The 20,313-nt window shown below is 55.9% G+C and overlaps 1 protein-coding gene across 1 annotated transcript in view; it reads left to right on the top strand.

The window, feature by feature from the left end:
• The first annotated feature begins 849 nt into the window (after window positions 1-849).
• SLC6A20 (solute carrier family 6 member 20) overlaps window positions 850-20,313 on the top strand; it is a 42,774-nt gene continuing 23,310 nt past the window's right edge. Inside the window, exons 1-5 of the mRNA XM_052643069.1 lie at window positions 850-917; window positions 964-1,094; window positions 12,997-13,137; window positions 14,729-14,820; window positions 18,597-18,824. Coding sequence (XP_052499029.1) covers window positions 850-917; window positions 964-1,094; window positions 12,997-13,137; window positions 14,729-14,820; window positions 18,597-18,824 — 660 coding nt within the window. The remainder of the gene's footprint in view (window positions 918-963; window positions 1,095-12,996; window positions 13,138-14,728; window positions 14,821-18,596; window positions 18,825-20,313) is intronic.

The following is a 20,313-nucleotide window of genomic DNA, read 5'->3' as shown; positions in this document are numbered from 1 at the left end:
AGAACTGAGATTCAAAGCCAGATTGTGCATTATTCCAAAGCACCCCACTTGGTCGTTGCTAGGGACCTCCTTAAACCCAGTCACCTTGAGAGACTGATAGAAACAGGAGGCTTCTTAGGTCCAGACCTGAGGCTAGTGAATCGGAATCTCTGGCCCCAGGAGTAGAATATCCCTCAGCGGTTGTCCGGAAACCTGGTCCGGCCCCATCTCTCCCTACCGAGCCATACTCGTGGCCCTGCACACAGTAGGCACACACAACCTGCCTGTAGACGGAAGCAGATGGCTGCGTGCGTCACTCCCGGTCCGCTGGGGAAGTGGGGGAGCCCCTCACTTTTTCCTGGTCTCTGAACAAATGTAAGCCCCCTCCTCTGGGAAGCCCTCCTTGACCACCCCAGCCTACCCCCCGTAACTGCTGACCCCTTTGCTTTGGCTTAGTTGCCCTCCTTGTGTCTCTCTGTCTTAAATACGGAGTAAGATAAACCACATGGAGTTATCTTTTCTGAGGGTAAAAACTGGTGGAAAATGGGCTCTTTCGTCCAGTCCATTGAAGCAATTCCTTTTACCAGAGTGTCAGCTCCAGGAGGGCTGGGGGATATCTGTGTCGTTCACAGACCCATCCCCAGACCAAGAGTAGCACACAGGTGGCCACACTGTAAATGACCACCCCCCACCCCCACCCCCGCGGAGCTCGCAGCCGACACACCAGCCCCCACGTGGAACCGGAGGGGCCGCGGCGCCTCCCTGGACGGCGCAATCTCGGGCGCCTTCCCGGCCGCGGCGGCCCGAGGGCGGGGTGGGGCTCGCCGTCACCCATTTACTAGCCTCGCCCCTCCGATGGGCGCGCCGTTAATGAGATTAGCAATTAAAAAGCGGGCGAGAGGCAGAGGCGTGGGGCCATCCCCTGGCCGAGCCGGGCGGTACGGCGCTCCTGGCGGCCGCGCACCCGCCGCGCCGCGCGCCGAGCCCGGGGGCCATGGAGAAAACGCGGCCGCTGTGGGCCACCCCGCTGCAGTTCGTGTTCGCCTGCATCTCGTACGCCGTGGGCCTGGGCAACGTGTGGCGCTTCCCCTACCTGTGCCAAATGTACGGCGGAGGTGAGTGCCGGCGCCCGGGCTGCGCCCACCCCGCCAGACCGGCGCGCGCCCCTTCCGAGCCGGGGGGCCCGGGGCGCGCTGGGCTTGGTCCCGTGTTGCGTGCCAGGAAACTGAGGCTCCGAGAGCGAAGCGATTTGCCCAGAATCACGGAGCCCGGAACTGGACCTAGGACATCCCAGTCCACGGCTGGAGCCCTTTTCCAGAGCGCCCTCCCGAGCCCTCTGGGGCGGCCAAGCGCCCCCCAGCACCCCCTGCCACCCCGGTCAGGCTGCGGCGCTTGGAGCAGCAGGAGCCGTCAGGGACACTCTTTTCCTCCCTCCGGAGAAGTGGCGATGATCTGACTGCTAGTGTGTAAACCTTACGTTTAAGTGTAAAAAGTGAGCAGGAAATTGTGTTGTTTAACAGAAACTCGTTATACAACTTTCAGATCCGAAGCATATTCCTGGCAGCATGACTTGAAACTCAGGATAAAATGATCTTGAGCTAGTTGTTTGTTGTTGTTTTTTTTTTAACTTTTTAATCACAAGATTAATTTGGGTTTGGAACCACAGTAGGCAGGAAGGCTAATCACTCTATTTCAGTTTAGTTCGTTTATTTGCCAAATTGTCCTCACATCGCAGGGCATCCCAGTGCTTGCACTAGACAGGAGCGCACCCACACAGCCTTCCCCCGCCTTGCAGGGAGCTGGAAACACCTTATAGGGCCCGCCAAGGGACCTCGGAGGAGGCAAGGTGGCAATAGGGGTTGAAGTCTCAGCACTAAAAAAGTTTGTGAATTATCCCATTTCCAGAACTTTACCTAAGTAAAATAGTTCTGAGAGAAGGCAGACCCCAGGAAGGATGGCCTCCGTCTTTAAATAAGAGCAAGACGGAGACTTCCTAAGCCCTCAATTAAAGGGAACTGCTTCCCTGAGTTATGGGACCTGCATGCCACGCACGGTGCTCTTGGAAGTCATTAAGATGGTGTTTTCAAAAAAGGTATTTGAGTATTTTTTCACGTCATACATTAAACAGAGGGAGGGGAGTCAGATTCGAATCTGTATAAAATAGGTGCTCTTAATTATGTTTGAAACAATGCAGAAAAAAGGGAATGAGCAAAAACCTACCCAAGAGAATAAAACAATAGATATCTCCGGGTGGTTTTTGCTGACCTTGTACTGTGTGTGCGTGTGTGGTGTCTTCTATAATCAGCATGAGCTGTTTTTTTTTCACAATAAAGGACAATGAAAGATGTTAGGTCAAAGTATTTACCAAATTTAAGCCATTTAAGAAGAATAAGGCTAAAACACTGCTCCGTCACTCTCACCCCCAACTCCCAGCTCAAAAAAAAGAAGAAAAAACTTGACAAAAGGTTGTACAGGTTTTTTAAAATAGTGCATTCTTCGTCCTCTGACTCCTTTTACATTTGAAAGGCATATATATTATGTATCGTAATTATGTGAGGTTCATGTGTTCTCATATGCTGTAAGAGCTTGAGAATTGACTTTTGAAAGAACTGTCAGCATGAGATTCCCACATCATTCTGTATTGAGCGCACCTACCCGCAATACCTTTATCCTGGCTACACGTTTCCCAAACATCAGGTCAGGTGAGCCGTACTGCCACAGGGCTATTCAATCCCTTGTTTCTAACAACACCATCACCTGAATAGTCTGCAGGTTGACACCGGTAGGGAGGGGTAGTTCTCAGGTAGAATATAATTGACCCTGGAACAACATGGGGGTGAAGGCACCCATCCTCCGTGCTGTGGAAAATCCCGATATAACTTACAGCTGGCTCTTTGTATCCATATTTCCTCTAGATCCACGGTTCAGCCAAATGGGGATTATATAGTATTTTTGGATTTACTATTGAAAAAAGTGTGCGTATAAGTGGATTCATGCCGTTAAATCAGGGTTGTTTAAGGGTAAACGGCATATATAAGTTGCTGGGGAGGTGATAAGACCTTCAAGACCCAGGAAAAGAAGGAAGAAATCTTGTACCTGGTACAGAGTCCACTTAAGCTGATAGGTGGACAGGTAGATGGATGGGTGATGGTTGAGCAGAGAATGGATACTGGAGAGAGGATGGATTAGGGGGTGGGCGAGTGGACAGATGAATGGATGGATCTAGGGTGGACAGCTGTACTTAGGTGGGCGGCATCCTCTCAGTCATGTGTCTGCACATCAAGGACTAAAGAGTTTATCCTGTCTCACTGAGCATGTGGCCACCCAACACCTACCCCTGTTCTCACCTCATCTTCCAGCTCGCCCTCCGGTTTCTGGAGGAGGCTCTGTGTTTACTGAACACTCACTCTGCCTGCACACTCTGCTCAAGCTACTCGTCCACCTGGACGCTAGCCTGGGACACTCCCAGCACTGGGTCTGAAGCACTGCACTCTGTTCTGGAGTTTCTGTCCCGTCTCTGTGAAGTGGTGGGGTCAAAGGAGGCGCCCAGTCAATGTCTGTTGAATGAAGAAGGCTGATCTGTGAGGAAAAGCTGCCGAGTTTGGGAGGCGGGGGAGTGGGGGGCTTTCGCGAGCCTCTCACTGCCCAGTGATGTCACCTACAGTCAGTGACGTGTGTTTACACTCCCATCCTGTACCTGACCGCTAACCAACCACATCATGAAAAGCTCTAGTGGGGTGTCTAACTTCCCTCCACACAGAGCCCTGGCTTCCACCACCCCTACCCCTCACCCTCCAGCCAACAAAGAGCTTGTTTATAAACGGCAGAGCCAGGCCATGCCCAAACACTCCCCGGAATAAAAAGGATTAGGGTCCCGCTCCTCTCCGTCAGGCTCTGCCCGTGGCCAGGGAGGCTGGTTTCCTGCCTGCTCTGCGGGCTGGGCGGCACGAGGAATGTTAATTCTGAAGATTACAGCCCAGGTGCTTACAGAACCCAGGCCCAGAGCAGAGGAAAGGCAGCGGAAGGGACTGCTCGCAGTCTGCGCTCGGCGAGGCCAGCAGGCCTTGGCAGCTGTGCCAAAGTCTAAGGCCGTGGTGTTCGGGAAGAAGTCAGGATACAAACGTGTTGCGTCCTAATGTGTGGAAAATGAGTGTACCCACGGTTGACTTTTATATAAATTTTCTCTTCCTCAACGGCTCAGTGGGTAAAGAATCTGCCTGCAGAACAGGAGACACAGGACCCACGGGCTCAATCCCTGGGTGGGGAAGACCTCCTGGGGGAGGGCATGGCAAGTCCACTGCTGGATTCTTGCCTGGAGAATCCCATGGACAGAGGAGCCTGGCGAGCTACAGTCCCTGGGCTCGCAGAGTCGGACGCGACTGCGCGTGCTCAGATCATGGAGGACTAGCCAGTTATGTGGCTAATGGAAAGGTGGATTATTTTTTCCCCTATATTTTCCCTATATGATATTTACCCCTTACAAGGGGGGCAGTTAGGGGACACCTGACTTGGCAGTAGGAGAATGGGACTTTTCCTCAAAGCCCCTCCTGCTCCTCCCTGGTACTTAGACCTTTGCATCTCAGATTTGCCCACCGAAGCGTCTTGATGAACTACTGGTCCCACCCCTAGAGATTCTGATATGGAGGCCTGGGGGAGAGGGCAAATTTCTGACAAGCTCCTAGGTGATGCCGATGGATGCTGCTGGTCCGTGGACCACACTTTAGAGGAATCCCACCCCACCAGGGCACTAGCTGCTGGGAGCCAGGAGAGGGGCTCCATTCATGCAGTGCTGGCTTTGGAAGGACGAGCAGGACATAATTCATAGTGTTGGCTGGTGTGCGATGTAAACACTCGCACGATGGCCGCGTCAGACGGCAAGTGTGGTGTCCAGTGTAGTGTGGGGTTTGAAGAGACATGCAACTCTCGACAGCTGGTGTGAGCGGGCCCCGGCACGCCTGGAGCCATGGCCCTCTGGGCAGCACCCAGCCTGGGACTGAGCCACAGCGGGTCAGTCCACGGATGGACAGGTGGACAGCACGACCACTGCTCCCCTGTCCTGTGGGTGCGTGTGCGTGCGTGTGCGTGCGTGTGTGTGCGCGCGTGCGTGTGTGCTCAGCCTCTGGCTCTTGATGTTTCTGCAGTGCTCCTGGACGGAGCAGAATCCTGAGTTTCAGAGGCTGTAAAGTGTCAAGCACAATTTGGCAAGTAAGCTTGAGATGCTGGGTCCCAGGTGTAAGGAAATGTGGCCGGGTGGTCCCTTGAGAGAACACATCTGTGGCTCATCCTGGGGATTCTGGATTCAGTCCCAGTAGCAACCAAGCTCTTGGGCTCCTAACACGTGCTGGGCACCTGGAGGGTGGACACAGGGGACTGCACAGAGATGCCAGCAGAGTTAGCTTGGGGTTAGGCTGGGCCCCAAATAGGGAAGAACGTTAGTATTCTAGCACAAGTTAATCACTAAAGGGATGTTGCCTCAAGCTTGAATTATACATAATGAGCCATTTCTGGGAACCCTGGCTCCCAGGGTAAGAAGCTTCAAGCTAAAATAGCTTTGTTTAGCTCACAGGAAGGACTGTCCAGGTGGCTCAGTGGTAAAAAATCCACCTGCCAATGCAAAAGGAGACCCAGGAGACGTGGGTTCGATCCCTGGGTCAGGAAGATCCCCTGGAGGAGGAAATGGCAACCCACTTCAGTAGTCCTGCCTGGAGCATCCCCTGGACAGAGGAGCCTGGCGGGCTATGATCCGTGGAGTCGCAAAGAGTCGGGCACGACCTAGCGTCTGAGCACTCACAGCTCAGAAACATCCTGATCAGGCCCACGAGTGAATTGGCTGCATTGCTCTTGCCGCCCCGCCCCGCAACCAGGCTGACCAGAAGCAGGAAATGCTTGGCTTTACTCCCTCCCCCTTACTATAAAAGAGCCTGATTTACTCTGGGCTTTGAGTCCGCTATCTTCTCAGTCCACTAGCTTTCCAGCCAGAGTCGCTATTCCTTGCCCCCGCAACTCATGTTTCCATTAATTGGCCCGTCATGCAGTCAGCAGTGCAAACTTGGAGTGAGTAACAGATTTTGCATGGGGGAGTGTCTGAGTAAGGCCCTAGCAGCCCTCGGGACCACTTGTCCTGCGCACCTGGGCTTCAGAATTCTCCAAAGCAGTACTGGCTTCTCCAGCGCTTGGCATTTGGAGCTAGGAATTGATATTTGGGATCCGATGGACTTCATATAGTAAGGTAAATCACTCTGGTGTGTACAGCCGGAAACTATTTCCTTTGGGTGTGCGGCTTTTCCTTCAAAATAAGGCCAGTTGTCATGTATGTGAGTGGGCTGCTCTGTTGGAGAGAGGAAAGAGCTGCTGGACTTCTGCCTGGCTCGTTTGCCTCTTTGCTTTCTGTTCTTTTGTGCAGATTGATTTTCGGCTGCGGCGCATCCTCGTTGCGAGCCTGGGCTCTAGGGCACGTGGGCTCTCCTCGGACCAGGGATGGAACCCGTGTCCCCTGCATCGGCAGGCGGGTTCTTTACCCCAGGACCACCTGCTTCCTCGGATGTTAGCATTTAGATGGGCCGTCTGTATTTTGTCTTGACTTTCGGTCTGTAAAAATGGGAAATGTTTCAGCTATCCCTAAAGAAAGCTTTCCGAGGCGTGTTTTGGGTGAGTGATCTGATTACAGCTGTGAGTGGAAGGTGAGGCCGGTTTACTGTACCCCCGAGTGGCCACGGTACCTGTTAGGATCTCCCCCTCAAGGGGCTCAGGTGGGGGGACCCGTGGGCCCTGCACGCCAGGTACTGCCACCCTTGCTGTGTCAGTGACGTCGCTTGTAGCCTTCTGTATTGTTGGTATATGTAAAACCCCGAGACCAAACTGGAGGGTTTATTTAGGATTTCCTGATTGTCTTTGGGGTTTTTTGTTTCATTTTGTTTGGCCCTGTTCCTCCATTTACAGCCAAATCAAATTGATGGTATTTAAAACCCTTAATGATGTCACATGGAGGATAGTAATAGAAAAGAAAAAAACAAAAACCTCCTCTTATCCCAGGGATAAGAGAAAGGTTCCGCTTGGGTCCTAAAATCACCAAGCGCCCCAGCCCAGCATTCAGCCTGGTTGTTTGGTGCCAAGGCGAAGGCACCCTTTTGTAGTTAGACACAGTCCACTGCTACGTATGGCCTTAGGGTGGCTCTTCTGTGAAGAATGGCAGGAAATGATGACATTCTCTACATGCAGGCGTTCGTGCTGTTACATCAGAGAAAATAAGAAAAAGAAGGTAAGGAGAGTGAGGACAGGTCGCTCCAAACCTTAACTCCTCCAGCTGAGCCCAGGATGGCCCCTCCTTCAAGGGATCAACCAGAAGACCCCGTGTGAGCACTGGGACACCGGGACCCGGTCTGGTATCACCATCTAAGACCCGACAGGGCACCAGTTGGGGCCAGAAGCCACTCCTGGGACAGGGCAGCTTGCCTTACCCCGTCACCTCCTGGGGGCCTCAGTGTCAACCACCTGCTGGCTGGGTTTCTCGGACGAGTTTATTTGGAAGGATCGTGACCCCCTTACAAGGAGGCTCTCCTACACCTGAGCCCACTTGGCAGTATCACAGCTGAACCAAATTGGGTCTCAACGAGGGAGGCCCGCTCTTATTCAAATGTCGCTTATCAGTACGTCCTAGCCGGGCTTTGAAAAGCGGACCCAAAGCAAGAGAGTCTGAACAAAATTCAAGCAATTCAGCAAAAACCATGTGAAGACCCTTCTGAATTTTTGGAAAAGATTTATCAGGCCTACAGACACTATACCAATACAGATCCCAAGGCCCCTGACAATATAAGAACGGTAAACTTGACCTTTTTCTGGCGGGTGTTAGGGAACACCTTACAGCAGGAGAAAGTTGCAAACATTCGTGCGTTTGGAATGAACCCTTCTCAGTTGGTAGATGCTGCTTCCTAAAAGGGTTCAACAGGGAACAACAGAAGAAAGAAAAGGCAAAATGAAGTGCCACTTTTTTGGAAGTGGCACTGGATTCCGTCAAAGGTGAGTAACTCAGAGTTCAAAAGCCTGGGCGCTATGCTACGCTCTCCACAAGTTTGCCTCCAGCAGCTCTGCCTGTCCAGTGAAGTAAATGGTCATTTCATTGTAACCGGAGACGTGTCAACCTGTTCGTTTAATTCTGTCCGAGTAAAAAGTCACAGCTAACACGATTTGCCTCACACTTCTGTCGCTGGCTGGGCACTTCTCTACCAGTCTCATCAGGCCTGGCTCACACGGCTACATTTGCTGGTGGGTCAGCTGGGCTGGAAGGCCCCCCACGTGTTGGCAGCTGGACGCCTTGGCTCTTCTCCGTGTGGCCCCTCATCCCCAGGTGGCCTGTGCGGGGTGGCCTCCGGGCTGGGCTCCAAAAGGATGAGGCTGGAGCTGGAAGGCATCTTGAGGTCTGGAGGCTCTGTGACCATCATGGTGCCCCCTTCCCCACATTCCAGTGGACAAGCTGAGTCCCAGGGCCCGCCCAGACCCACGAGCGGAAATAGACTCTGCGTCTCTGCAGGAGCGGCCAAGAGCGCACGCGTGTGTGGGGAGGTTAGTCTCCCCCACTTTTGCCGCATTGACATGCAGGGGAGCAGGCTGTCCAGTCTCAGGCCTCTGTCAGCCTCTCTCTGATGCCAGGCTCTCCTCATGCAGAGCCTGAGTCAGAATTCTTATATAAAAGGAGTTTGAGGAATAGTCCAGTTGGAAGAGAGTTTGGTGAGTGGACTTGTTCTCAAACTGATCACAAAACAGAATTCTTTCATTGAGATTTTTTTGCATGCAGAAAAATTAGCATATTTTGGTGTACAGTTACATGAATTTCGACCAAAGCAGGCAGCTGTGTTACCAGCACCACAATCATGCCCCGTGTAGTCAGCCCCTCCTCACTCCAGCCAACCCCCGAAGCCACAGCTCTTTTTCCCTATAGTTTTGCCTGTTTCAGTTTGTCCTGTGAATGGAATCGCACAGTATGTCGCGTCTTTTGAATCTGGTATCTTCCACTTAGCATAATGCTTTTGAGATTCTCCCATGTTGCTGCTTGGGAGAGCTTTTTTTTTTTTTAATTGGCTGAGTACCATTTCCTTATGTAGATATACCAGGGTTTATTTATCCATGCACTCACTGAAGGACAGTTAGATTGTTTCTAGTTTATGACAGCTGTGGATACAGTGTAAATGTCAGTGTGTAGGTTTTTGTGTGAATGTAAGTCTTCATTTCTCTGGAGTCAATACCCAGGAGTGGGATTTCTGGGTCATATAGTTCACGTGTGCTTAACTTCAGACGCAACTGCCAAGCTGCTTTCTAGAGTGGCTGGACCATCTTACAATCCCACTAGTGATGTATGCAATGGCACCCCACTCCAGTACCCTTGCCTGGAAAATCCCATGGGCGAAGGAGCCTGGTGGGCTGCAGTCCATGGGGTCGCTAAGAGTCAGACACGACTGAGCGACGTCACTTTCACTTTTCACTTTGTTGCATTGGAGAATGAAATGGCACCCCACTCCAGTGTTCTTGCCTGGAGAATCCCAGGGACAGGGGAGCCTGGTGGGCTGCCGTCTGTGGGGTCGCACAGAGTCGGACACGACTGAAGCGACTTAGCAGCAGCAGCAGTGATGTATGGGTATTTGCACATCCTCCTCAGCACTTGGTGTCATCAGCATTTTCTGTTGTAGGCATTCTGTTAGGTGTATGCTGTCATCTCGTGGAGGGTCAGATAATGCATTCTCCTAATGGACACCATTTATGGATTTTCTTCAGTGAAATGTCTGTTCATTTTTGTACATTTTCAAATGTGGTGTTTTCTCATTTCTGAGTTTTTATTAATATCTATCCTGGAAATAAAGAAACGTGGATGTCTTTGTCAGATGTGTTTCCCTGATGCTTTCTCCCAGTTCCTAGCTGGTCTGTTTGGTTTCCAGACTTCTTTCTTGAAGTGCAGTTTTAAAATGGAGCCCAATATCTTATCAACATTTATCAATGTTTTCTTTCACAAAAAGCTTTTCTGATGTTGTATCTAAGAAATCTAGGCCTAACCCAAGGTCAGAAAGACTTTCTCTTGTGTTTATTCTAGAAGTTTTATAGTTTTAGGTTGTCCCTCTGGTCAGTGATCCATTTCAAGGGCCTTTTTGGGGGGGGGTGAGCGGTATATAAACTGTGAGATATGGGTTGCGGTTCACTTTTTCGGCATATGGATGTTCAGTTGTTCCAGCATCGTTTGTTGAGAAAGTGATTGTAGGCCAGATCCACTGGGATTGTGTGTCTGTTGGATGGTTGGGCGGTGGGAGGGGGTAGTAAAACCCACTGAAGGGCAGGGCTGAAGAGCCCTCATATCCCGATCTGGGCACCAGGCCTTGAATTTCCAACCTTCCCACTGGCAGTGGACCATCAGGCAGGCCCTGTGAAAGAGAACAATGTTCTGTGGACCTTGCCAGGCCTCCCGTGGTTACTGTTTAACATCTTGGGTGAAATGAAGCTTTTCTTACAACCACTGAAGGTTGCTCCAGGCAGGCTGTATCAGCACAGCCTGTAAGGATGGTGTCTGTTGGGCAGGAGCCCCCCATGGCCTCTCAGACTCCTTGCTGTTGAGAGGAGCCGGGTGAGATGCTGAAGCCAGGCGAGGGCCTGGCAAAGTCCAGGAACGAGGCGGGGGATTCGCCGTCGCCCTGATGTGAGCAGGGAGTTCGGAGCTGGATATGCAGAGCCCTGCTGGTGTGGGGCCTGCTCTGGTGAGCACACGCTCGCACCTTTCCGAGGTGAGAGGGGTGGGCGGGGGTGGGCGGGGGCTCTGCGTGGCCTTGGTGCCAGCCACCTCCTTCTGGGATTTCTATCCTGAGGAGATAAACGCACGGACCAGGCTTTGCTTGTGATGGCAGAAGACTGGCAACAGCCTGAGTGCCCAGGGACCGATGAGGAATTGTGGGCACGCTCTCCTAGTGGAATGTCCGCGGTGTGGTCCAGAGAGTGCTCATGAGACCCTATCGGGGGAGACGCGTGGGCTACAGGACAGCACGCGTGTACAGTGGAGGCTTTAAAAAGAAATCTATTTGGCTGTGTTGGGCCTTGGTTGCTGCACGTGGCATCTTGTGTTGCGGGATGCAGAATCTTTTTCTTGTGGCCCACAGGCTTAGTTGCCCCGCGGCATGTGGGAATCCTAGTTCCCTGACCAGGGAGTGAACCCGAGGACTCTGCATTGGAAGGCAGGTTCTTAACCACTGAACCACCAGGCCAGTCCCCAAGGGACCGTTTTTGTGAATATTCGATGTGTCGATGAACATATGGATTCTGTTTACCTTAATCCTTCGAGAGCCAGTTCCTTCTGTAAGCAGCCCTTAATCCCTGCAGCTGTAGGGTCAGGGTTTTCTTTTAATCAGAAGTCCTGCCCTCCTCTCCCAGTGAACGTTTCTTCAGGTCCACTGCCAAGGAGCCAGGAGCTGGGGGAGAGGTGTCTGGGGGTGTGTGGAGGAGGAGGAGACGGGACCAACAGCAGAAACAGTGGGGCGGCTGGGCGCCCCCAGCAGGCTGCCAGCCTCTTTCCATGTCTGCGGGTGGGGGTCCTTTCTTGGCTCTGTTCACTCACCCTGCTCCCCACCATCACCAGGGGTCCTTGTCTGCAGATGGCTGCTTGGGAACCTGTGGTTCACATCGCTCTAGTCATAGTGGCAGGCTGCAGTCGCTCAGTCGAGTCTGACTCTGTGCGACCCTGTGGACTGTAGCCCACCGGGCTCCTCTGTCCATGGGATTTCCCAGGCAAGAATTCTGGGGTGGGTTGCCATTTCCTTCTCCAGGGGATCACCTGACCCAGAGATAGAACCTGCATCTCCTGCACTGCAGACAATTCTTTACCGCTGAGCCGCTCGGTAACCTGTTATTGAAGTGAAAATGTAGGCCGAGGGCCACTGTATAAGACAGACACACATGCAACAAAAGTGCTCCTTCAAGGGAGGCGGCGGCCTGGGTTCTGTCTATTGGGGAGCCCTTGTCTCCACGCATGCCTATCAAGCCCCGGCCGCGTCTCTGAAGACATAGGCCCTGCGGAGTACCTGTGGCTCTCGACAAGCATGAGGCCACGGAAATTCTTCTGCTCGGGTGGCCGCTCGTGGGCAGGAAGCGGGGCTGCTGTTCCCCCATCCTCCGCACACTTGGCTTGGGGCCTGGCCCAGAGGAAGCGTTCAGTGAGACACCTGTTTAGGGTGACACCTGCTGTGGGGCACCATGCGGGCCCGTGAAAAGCCCAAGGGAAGTACGTGGAGGTGGGTGGCTGTCTGGCCGGATTGAGGGGCGATGTGCAGAACAGTCAACCACTGAGCGGCCCGGGCTCTGACCAGCCATTAGCTGCTTTAGTAGAAATGGAACGGGGGTTTCTGGCAGAGGGTTGGGGGCAGCCGAGGCACTGAAGGCGCTCAAGGGTCTTGGGACAGGGGCAGTTTACCACGCAGGATGGAAGTATTTAGAAGCGTTAAGGACTGATGTGGCTGCATGTGGCCCATGGGTGGAACGGTGAGTCGAAAGGTAAAAGGATAGAAGGATGGGTGGATGGAAGGACAGACGAGTGCACAGGTGGGAGGGTGGATTCTGGGGCAAAGGGGAAATGCAGGAATGGATGGATGGGGCTTCCCTGCTGGGTCTCTGGTAAAGAATCCAGTGCAGGAGACGCGGGTTCGATCCCTGGTCCAGGAAGACCCCACATGCCACAGGGCACGAAGCCCCTGTACCGTGACTGCTGAACCTGAGCTCTAGAGCCCCCAGGAGCCACAGCTATGAAGCCCGCTCACTGCAGCTGCAGAGTAGCCCCCACTCGCTGCAACCAGAGACAGCCCGCACGCAGCGACGAAGACCCAGCACAGCCAGAAGCAAACAGAATACATTTTAAACTGTGTTTAAGCGTGGATGGACGAACGGAAAGTTAGGGGAAGGAAGCGGCGAGTAGAATGGGGGGGAGAGAGGGAGGGTGTGTGTGGGTCCCCGGGGGGAGCCCCGGGTGACGCCCGGCTTCGTCTCTGCCCCCCGCAGGGAGCTTCCTGGTGCCCTACGTCATCATGCTGGTCGTGGAGGGCATGCCGCTGCTGTACCTGGAGCTGGCGGTGGGGCAGCGCATGCGCCAGGGCAGCATCGGGGCCTGGAGGACCGTCAGCCCCTACCTCAGCGGCGTCGGTAAGTGGGCACCCCTCCGTCCCCTCTGGAACAGGGAAGTAAGGGCTTCCCGGTGACTCCCCAGTGAAGAATCTGCCTGCCAACTCAGGAGATGCGGGTTCCATCCCTGGGTGGAAAATACCCGCTGGAGGAGAAAGTGGCAGCCCACTCGGGTATTCGCCAAGACTCGGACACCACTGAGCGATTTAACTCACGCTACTTGTGGCTTGCCAGTGTTCTTGCCTGAAAAGTCACATGGACAGAGGAGCCTGGCCGGCTACCGTCCAGAGGGTCTCAGAGTCAGGCGTGACTGAACAGCTGCACACACACGAGAAAGAGCTGCCCAAGACAAGAGCTGTGACCCCTTGTCTGGGCCCTTCCACCAGCCGTTGCGGGACATACAGCGGCTCCTGCTAAGTACTGACGTCTCCCCCCAATCAGCGGGCACCTGCTCCCTGCTAGGCGCTGGCCTGTGTGGGTGTGAGCTCACTAATCATCATCACACCAGAGGGCTTGTGGGGTGCTGTTAATATCTCCAGTGCATGGAAGTAGGGGCCCAGTGAGTAGCAAGAGGGGCACTGCCTTCCCTCCCGCCTCCTGAGTTACTTTGAGCCGGTGTCTGGGGCGCCCTCGTGGGATCTTCGCCCGCCCAGCGCGGCCCTCGTGTGCCAGGCTCCCCTGGGAGCAGGACGAACTTTGGCCAGCAGTGGCCACGGTCTGTTCCGCTCACCTCTCCCACACCCACACCCACACAGGCAGAAAGGGGAACAGGAACACACAGGAAAGTTTCAGGAACAGGACGCATGTGAACTGGCAGGTAACTTCATCTCAGGTGCAGAAGAAGTGTGTCCAGAGGCCTCACACATCCAAGCGGAACTGCCCCCTCGTCTTGAACGGCTGTTAATTTTTAACACAGAGGTGTGTGGTTTTACGATCGGCCCGAGCCGTCAATCACAGAGGGCTTCTCCAAGGCAGCGTTTGCGGCCTAATAGGAAAAACACCAGCTGTGGCTGCCAGCCGGGGATGCTGGTGAATGTTTACCAGCCAGCTCTGCCAGGCGGGGTGGGGTAGGGGAGACCCGAGGAGAGGTCGCGGAGCGGGGCCCGGGCCCGGAGGCGCGCACTGGCTCTCCAGACCCCCACGCTCTGCTCCGGGTCCCCTGGCAGCGCGGCTGGTTCCCCGCAGGCCCGGCCGGCGCAGGGCAGCCCCCGTCCCCTCCTCGCCTGACACCGCTCCCAGGCCGCCCCCGCCACCACCGAGCAGGGTGTGGCGCCGGTGACCCCGCTGTAGGCAGGCCGAGGAGCGGGCCGCTGTGGCGTCTGGCGTCGGTGACGCGAGGCGCGAATCCCAGCTCCGCCGCTTGGTAGCGGCGGCCTCGGACAGGCGCCGTGTGTGGGCTCCGCGTCTGCGAAGTGGGCCTGAGGTCGCGCTGCACAACGCAGCTGTAGCGCCGCCGGCTTCACGGCCGGGGAGGCGGGGAGGGCAGCAGAGGGCGGACCGACCCTTAGCGCTCGCGGTGCCAGGCCCCACGGCGGCCCTGCCGGGCAGAGCGGGCCCTGCGGCGGGTCCTGGCTCCGCGTGCTCCTCAGGGCCCCGCGTCCTGTCTCTGCAGGCGTGGCCAGCGTGGTGGTGTCCGTCTTCCTCTGCACGTACTACAACGTCATCAACGCCTGGGCCTTCTGGTACCTCTTCCACTCCTTCCAGGTGAGCGGCCGCGGGCTGCAGCAGGAGCAGCGGGGTGAGGGGCGCCGGCCTCAAGGGCGCCAGGCCATGGGCGGCCAGGCACCCTGGACCGAGCAGAGGGCTTCTGAGCCGGGGATCCATGGACCCCTGCTGTTGTGTGCGATGTGTGCATACATTTTTGGGGAGCAGGCCCCCAGATCTCATCGGGCGCTCTCTGGAGGATGTGACCCCCTCCAAAATATTAAGGACCGCTACCTGCTGGGCCCAGGGGAAACTGTGGGGACAGGTGGGGATGGGCCCCCCACTGAGTGTGACCGCACGGCCCCCCCTTCTGCCTCCTGCCTCTCACCACGCGTCCTCCCGGGTTTCTGACCCTTGCCACATCCCTTCTGGTCCCTGCAAAAGTTCTAGAAGAACCACCGTCAACCTATAACACAAAGATGCACATTTGAAACCTGCCTTTCTGATCATAGCCCTAGCTGATGCTCACTGTAGAAAATGTGGAAGGGACTGGGACTTGTGGCGAAGAGAGGAGCCTAATTCCACACCAAGAGGGGGTCTTAGTGTCCAAAGCTTCCCCTCATGGCCTGTGTCCACACCTTTTCCTCAGAGTCTGTCCGTCCGCTCCCGGGGCCCCTCCTCATGCGGCCTCCTGCACCTCAGCCTCTTCCCAGACGGGGAAATATGGGGAGACGGGAGCCTGCTGGGGGGATGCCTGCCCCTTTGCCACTGAGCCAGGCCTTCACGAGCCAGACCCTGTCTCCAAGGTCAGAAGCTATGTGGCCTGGTCGTGGAGTCTGAACTGACCCCAGCTTGTGAGGCCAGTCTCTGGAGCATTTGAGCACACCCTTGAATCTTCGGGGCCCCGAGAGTCAGGGGCCAGCATCTCTTCTCAGAAGGTGCTATATCCACCTCCAGTGGTAGCCTTCCCCTCTGCCACACCCAGGTCATCTGGTTGGAAAATGCCCTGACAGGACGGACTATGCCCTGAGCTGACCTGTGCCTCTTCCTCTCCTGGCTCAACCTCGAGTTCCGTGAGGACGGATCGCAGCTGTGCCTGCCCTCCACCTTCTGGGTGGCAGGGGGCAGCTCCTCTGCTCTCCCACCTGGGGACCGTTCCCTTCCTCCGTGCTGGGCTGTCACATGTGGCTGGGCAGGCTGTGCGCCGCACAATGCCATTCCAACTTCGGCATTGCCATACGTGCCGCAGGCATTATATATAGGCATCCTGAAGGCCGTTTTCCGAAAGTGGAAGCATTGTGTGTTCTTGTAACAAATCAAGATGATTTGACCATTTTCCAAAGGCAAAAATTAAGTATATAAAGTAAGGGGGTACCATTTTCTAACCCTCAGAAGTGTAAAAGTCAGGGACTCTGGAATCACTCGGCCGTTCATTCCAGCCGTCACAGGTCCGCGTGCCCCTCCCATACCCCTCTGCCAGGAGGCCGCCTCCATGGTCCCATAGGAATGACCGTGCCTCCAGCTGCAGACGCTCACTCACACTTGCTCCGGGCCAGCTAGCGCCACCAGCACGTTAGAACTATCCCCTTGTGTAATCACGACCACACCCTGCAGTGCTGACGCCCCAGGTTCCAGAGGGGCCTTGCGAAGCTGGAAGGCTGGATGCAGCAGCCTGGCCATGGGGTCTGTGCTCTGGTCCAACCAAGTGGGGCTTTCCAGCTTTTCCCCGTGGGAGCTCCAGGCTAATAAGCATGTGAATGCAGGGGTCTCCGCCGCCTCACCTAGTGATTCAGAGGGGGAGAGGCTGGGTTCTGAGAGGTGGTCAGTCAAAGTCCTTCCACACTTTAAAGCTTCTCCACGCCGGCTGCGTGCTGGAAGCACCTGGGGGAGCTTTTAAAACCCTGAGACCCAGGCCCCACCCAGACCAGTGAAATCTGAGTCACTGCCGATACAGCCCGGGCATCAGAGTTTTTAAAGCCTCCCTTCCTCTCAAACACGTACGTGATTAAGTCATGTACGTGTAGCCAAGGTTGGCGACCAGGCTGTGCTGAACAGCAATGAATGGACGCAGTCAGTCCCCCGTAGGCCAGGTGGACCCAGGGGGGCTGTGGTCTGGGCTTCAGGTCCACAGGGACCCCCCCCCCCCCACCACCTGATGGGGGCACAGTCCTGGCTGTCACTCCACCTCGGTTTACTCCACGCGGCCTTTCTCTCCACGAGTCCTCCTGGCTCAGCAGTCCAGCCCGAGGGTCTGTGCAGGGTGCTGGCCCACGAGAATGAAAGTAAAAGCTGCAAGGCCTCGGATGTGAGGCCGGGAGGTCATGCGGCTTCACTCAGTGCCTCCTGTTGGTCAGACCTGGACACAGGTCAGCCCGGGTCACGGGCAGGGGCAGAGGGCGCCACCTCTCAAGGGGAGTTGCTGGTGGTCACCTTTGGAAGCATTTTAGGTCAACGCTAGAAACCGGCTTGGGGGGATCGTTTTCTGCCCGGGGTCCCAGCAGCACAGGGCCTAAGCACTTTCCAGGTGACAGACGTGGGCTCCAGCTCCTTACCAGCGGAGTGGCCCTAGCCCATCAGGTAATGCTGTTGGGGCTCATTCCTGTTTCTTGCGAAATATAGGGGTTGAACCCATTGGGGTTAGACTTGCTTCTGTCAGCGGGGAATTTTTATCTAATGAAATCTGATCCACGTTGGGCTGGTTTTTGGCAGAGCAGAGGTGGGACCCTAACCCCCCTCCCTCCCCCACCCAGTTCAGCACTTCTCTTTAGCTCTTGGCCTTGGGTCGTGTTCATCATACCGGCACCATTTCAGTTCAGTTCAGTCGCTCAGTCGTGTCCGACTCTTTGCGACCCCATGAACCGCAGCACTCCAGGCCTCCCTGTCCGTCACCAACTCCCGGAGTTCACCCAAACCGCTGCACCATTTAGGCGCCCTGGTTTCTAAGGGAGAGAGAACCCAGCTGGAACTGGCTGATGCAGAAGAAGCCCTTACTGGCTCTACCTGCAAAGTCCAGGAGTGGAACTGCTTCAGGTGTAGCTTGACTCAGGCTTAACAGGAGTCATCAGTATCTGCTCGTCTGTCTTAGATACAGAAGAAGGCTGTGGTGGGGGCAAACCGCAGCCCCCTCGAACCTCCAGACACAGTGACTGTTGGGAAATGCCTGTCTCCACCCAGGTAGCGAGGGCAGGACCCAAGTCTTATTCCTGCTGGGACTTGCTAGGGGCTTGCGGAAATAAAGACCACCCAGATGAGAGCAAGCAGAGGCTGTTTATCCAGAGCTTGTCACAACGAGGGAGTCCCATCGCTTGCATTTGACAGAGACTCCAGGGCAGGCAGAGGACTGGGGATTGTGCTGGGTGTGTGATTGGTTAGGGGAGGGTCTCTGGCTGTTTCCTCTTGGTCCTGAGTTGGAGGGAACACAGGTTCAGAAAGCTGCAGTCAGTGACCAAGTCCTGACTGTTCCGAGCTGATGACTGCAGGCGCTGCAGTTTGGGATCCTGGGCTGGAGGCTATAGAGGTTGTGGGTCAGAGTTCATTGGTCATAGACGGTCTGGCCGTTGTCCCTTTGATTCGGTCTCTCCCACCCACCGTAGAGCTGAGATATTTTCAGCAGACACCCACGGGATCGCTGGGAGTGTGGGGCCTCTGCCCAAGCCCCACCGGTGCCCGGGGTGGGGGAGAGCCTTTGGCTCCTGGTCTGCCTTCAGGAGCTCCTGCCCTCTGGGGACCAGCGACCTCCTCCAAGAGCCTCCCCTCAGGGCCGCCTCCCGTCCTCCCGCCCCGACCTTTGGCCTCCACCCGCACCTCTGAGTGTAGCGTGTCTTCTGACCCCACAGGACCCCCTGCCGTGGTCCGTGTGCCCGCTGAACGGCAACCGCACGGGCTACGTCGAGGAGTGTGAGAAGGCCTCGTCCACGCAGTACTTCTGGTACCGGAAAACCCTCAACATCTCGCCGTCCATCCAGGAGAGCGGGGCGGTGCAGTGGGAGCCGGCGCTGTGCCTCGTCCTGGCCTGGCTGGTGGTGTATCTGTGCATCCTGAGGGGCACCGAGTCCACCGGCAAGGTAGGGCTTGGGGGAGTGAGTGCCCCGGGCAGCAGCGAGGCCGCCGGCGCTGGCGAGCGGGGGCGGATGGCCATGCTGGCTCGAGTCTAGCCGCCGGAGACGGGGTCCTGGAAGTCACAGCGCTGAATGTCAAAATGAGGACCTCCCCATTCCCGGCAAGATGCGCATGTCTGTCCCGGTCCCCCGCCCGTGCCGCCCAGGGCAGCCAGGCAGCTCGACCTGGTTTTCCTCTCTGAAGGCTTGTCACGGCGACGTCCTCCCCGACGCGCACTGCGCCCAGCCGCTCCCGCACCGCCGGGAGAGCCGCTAGAACTCGGCCGACCCTCGGAGCTGCCGAGACGGTCCGTGTGGGGCCCCCTGGGCACTGGGGCTTTCAAAGCTCTGCAGCTGGCCTGAGTGGGCAGCTGAGTCTCAGAACCTTTGGCCCATGCTGAGCTCCCCGACCTAGAGAGCTGCCAGGCCTGGTTAGAAACCTTGTCTCTTCGGTGTGTCCCTAAGTTTGTGGTCCTGCCGGAGCGGGGACGTTTCTTTGACCCGCTCCGTGTGGACCGTTTTCCTGGAGGGGTTCCCTCACCTCCCGTCTCTCCGCAGCTGCAGCAGATGCTCTGGACACGCATGTGCCCCCCTCACGCTCAGTCACGCCTCGCAGTCCCTCCGTCGTGGGCGGGACACGCCCGTTGTTTCAGTCTTCAGTCCTTCCCAGTAGGTCTCGCTGTCCACTCACCTGAGGCTTTCAGAGGTGAAGTCCTGCCCAGGGGGGCCGAGTAGAGAGGGCAGAGCCAGGCAGACCCCGCTTTGCCCCAGAAACTCCCATCATTTTTGATCGCACACCTCCTGCTGGCCCACACTTTTCAGGACTTAATCAAGCCCAGCTTTTCCCTTGTGAAGGTCGTACGAGTCCACCTGGCCCCTTGCTCCTGGCCAGCCCGGTTGCCTTCTCCAGCCCCGCCTTGTGTCTCTAACACTGGTTGGTCTCTTTACAGCTGTGTTAGTCTTAGCGTGGCGCAGTCCTCGCTGTAGCCTGTGGCATCTTTCGATGCGGTGTGCGCGCCTCTCTCCGGCTGTGGCGTGTGGTCCCAGGAGGTGTGTTGTGCTGGTTTAGTTGCCCCGCAGCACGTGGGATCCTAGTTCTCCAACCAGGGATCAAACCCCTGCCCCAGAAGGCAGATTCGTGACCACCAGACCACCAGGCTAGTCCCCCCACTGTGTGTCTCTTGAGGCATCAGGACCAGAACTACCCACAGAATTTTAGGTGTCCGGTGACACCCCAGGACCGTGTCTAGTAGGTTATCTTTAGGTTTCCAGGGCCCTGTGATGGTCAGCATCTTAGTCCCAATAAGCCCCATCTCACCACCAAAAAGTTGAGATTCTACAGCAGCTCACTCTGTCCCATCTTGAAGTTTGGAGGGTATTTTATGCTCAGAATAAAGGTTTCGCCACTGGCCTCTGCCAAATTATCACGAACATGATCCAGAAGATCCAAGGGCAG

Source organism: Budorcas taxicolor, chromosome 1 (assembly GCF_023091745.1).
Source record: "Budorcas taxicolor isolate Tak-1 chromosome 1, Takin1.1, whole genome shotgun sequence".
Classification (NCBI taxonomy): Eukaryota; Metazoa; Chordata; class Mammalia; order Artiodactyla; family Bovidae; genus Budorcas; species Budorcas taxicolor.
This window is presented reverse-complemented; position numbering and strand designations above follow the sequence as displayed.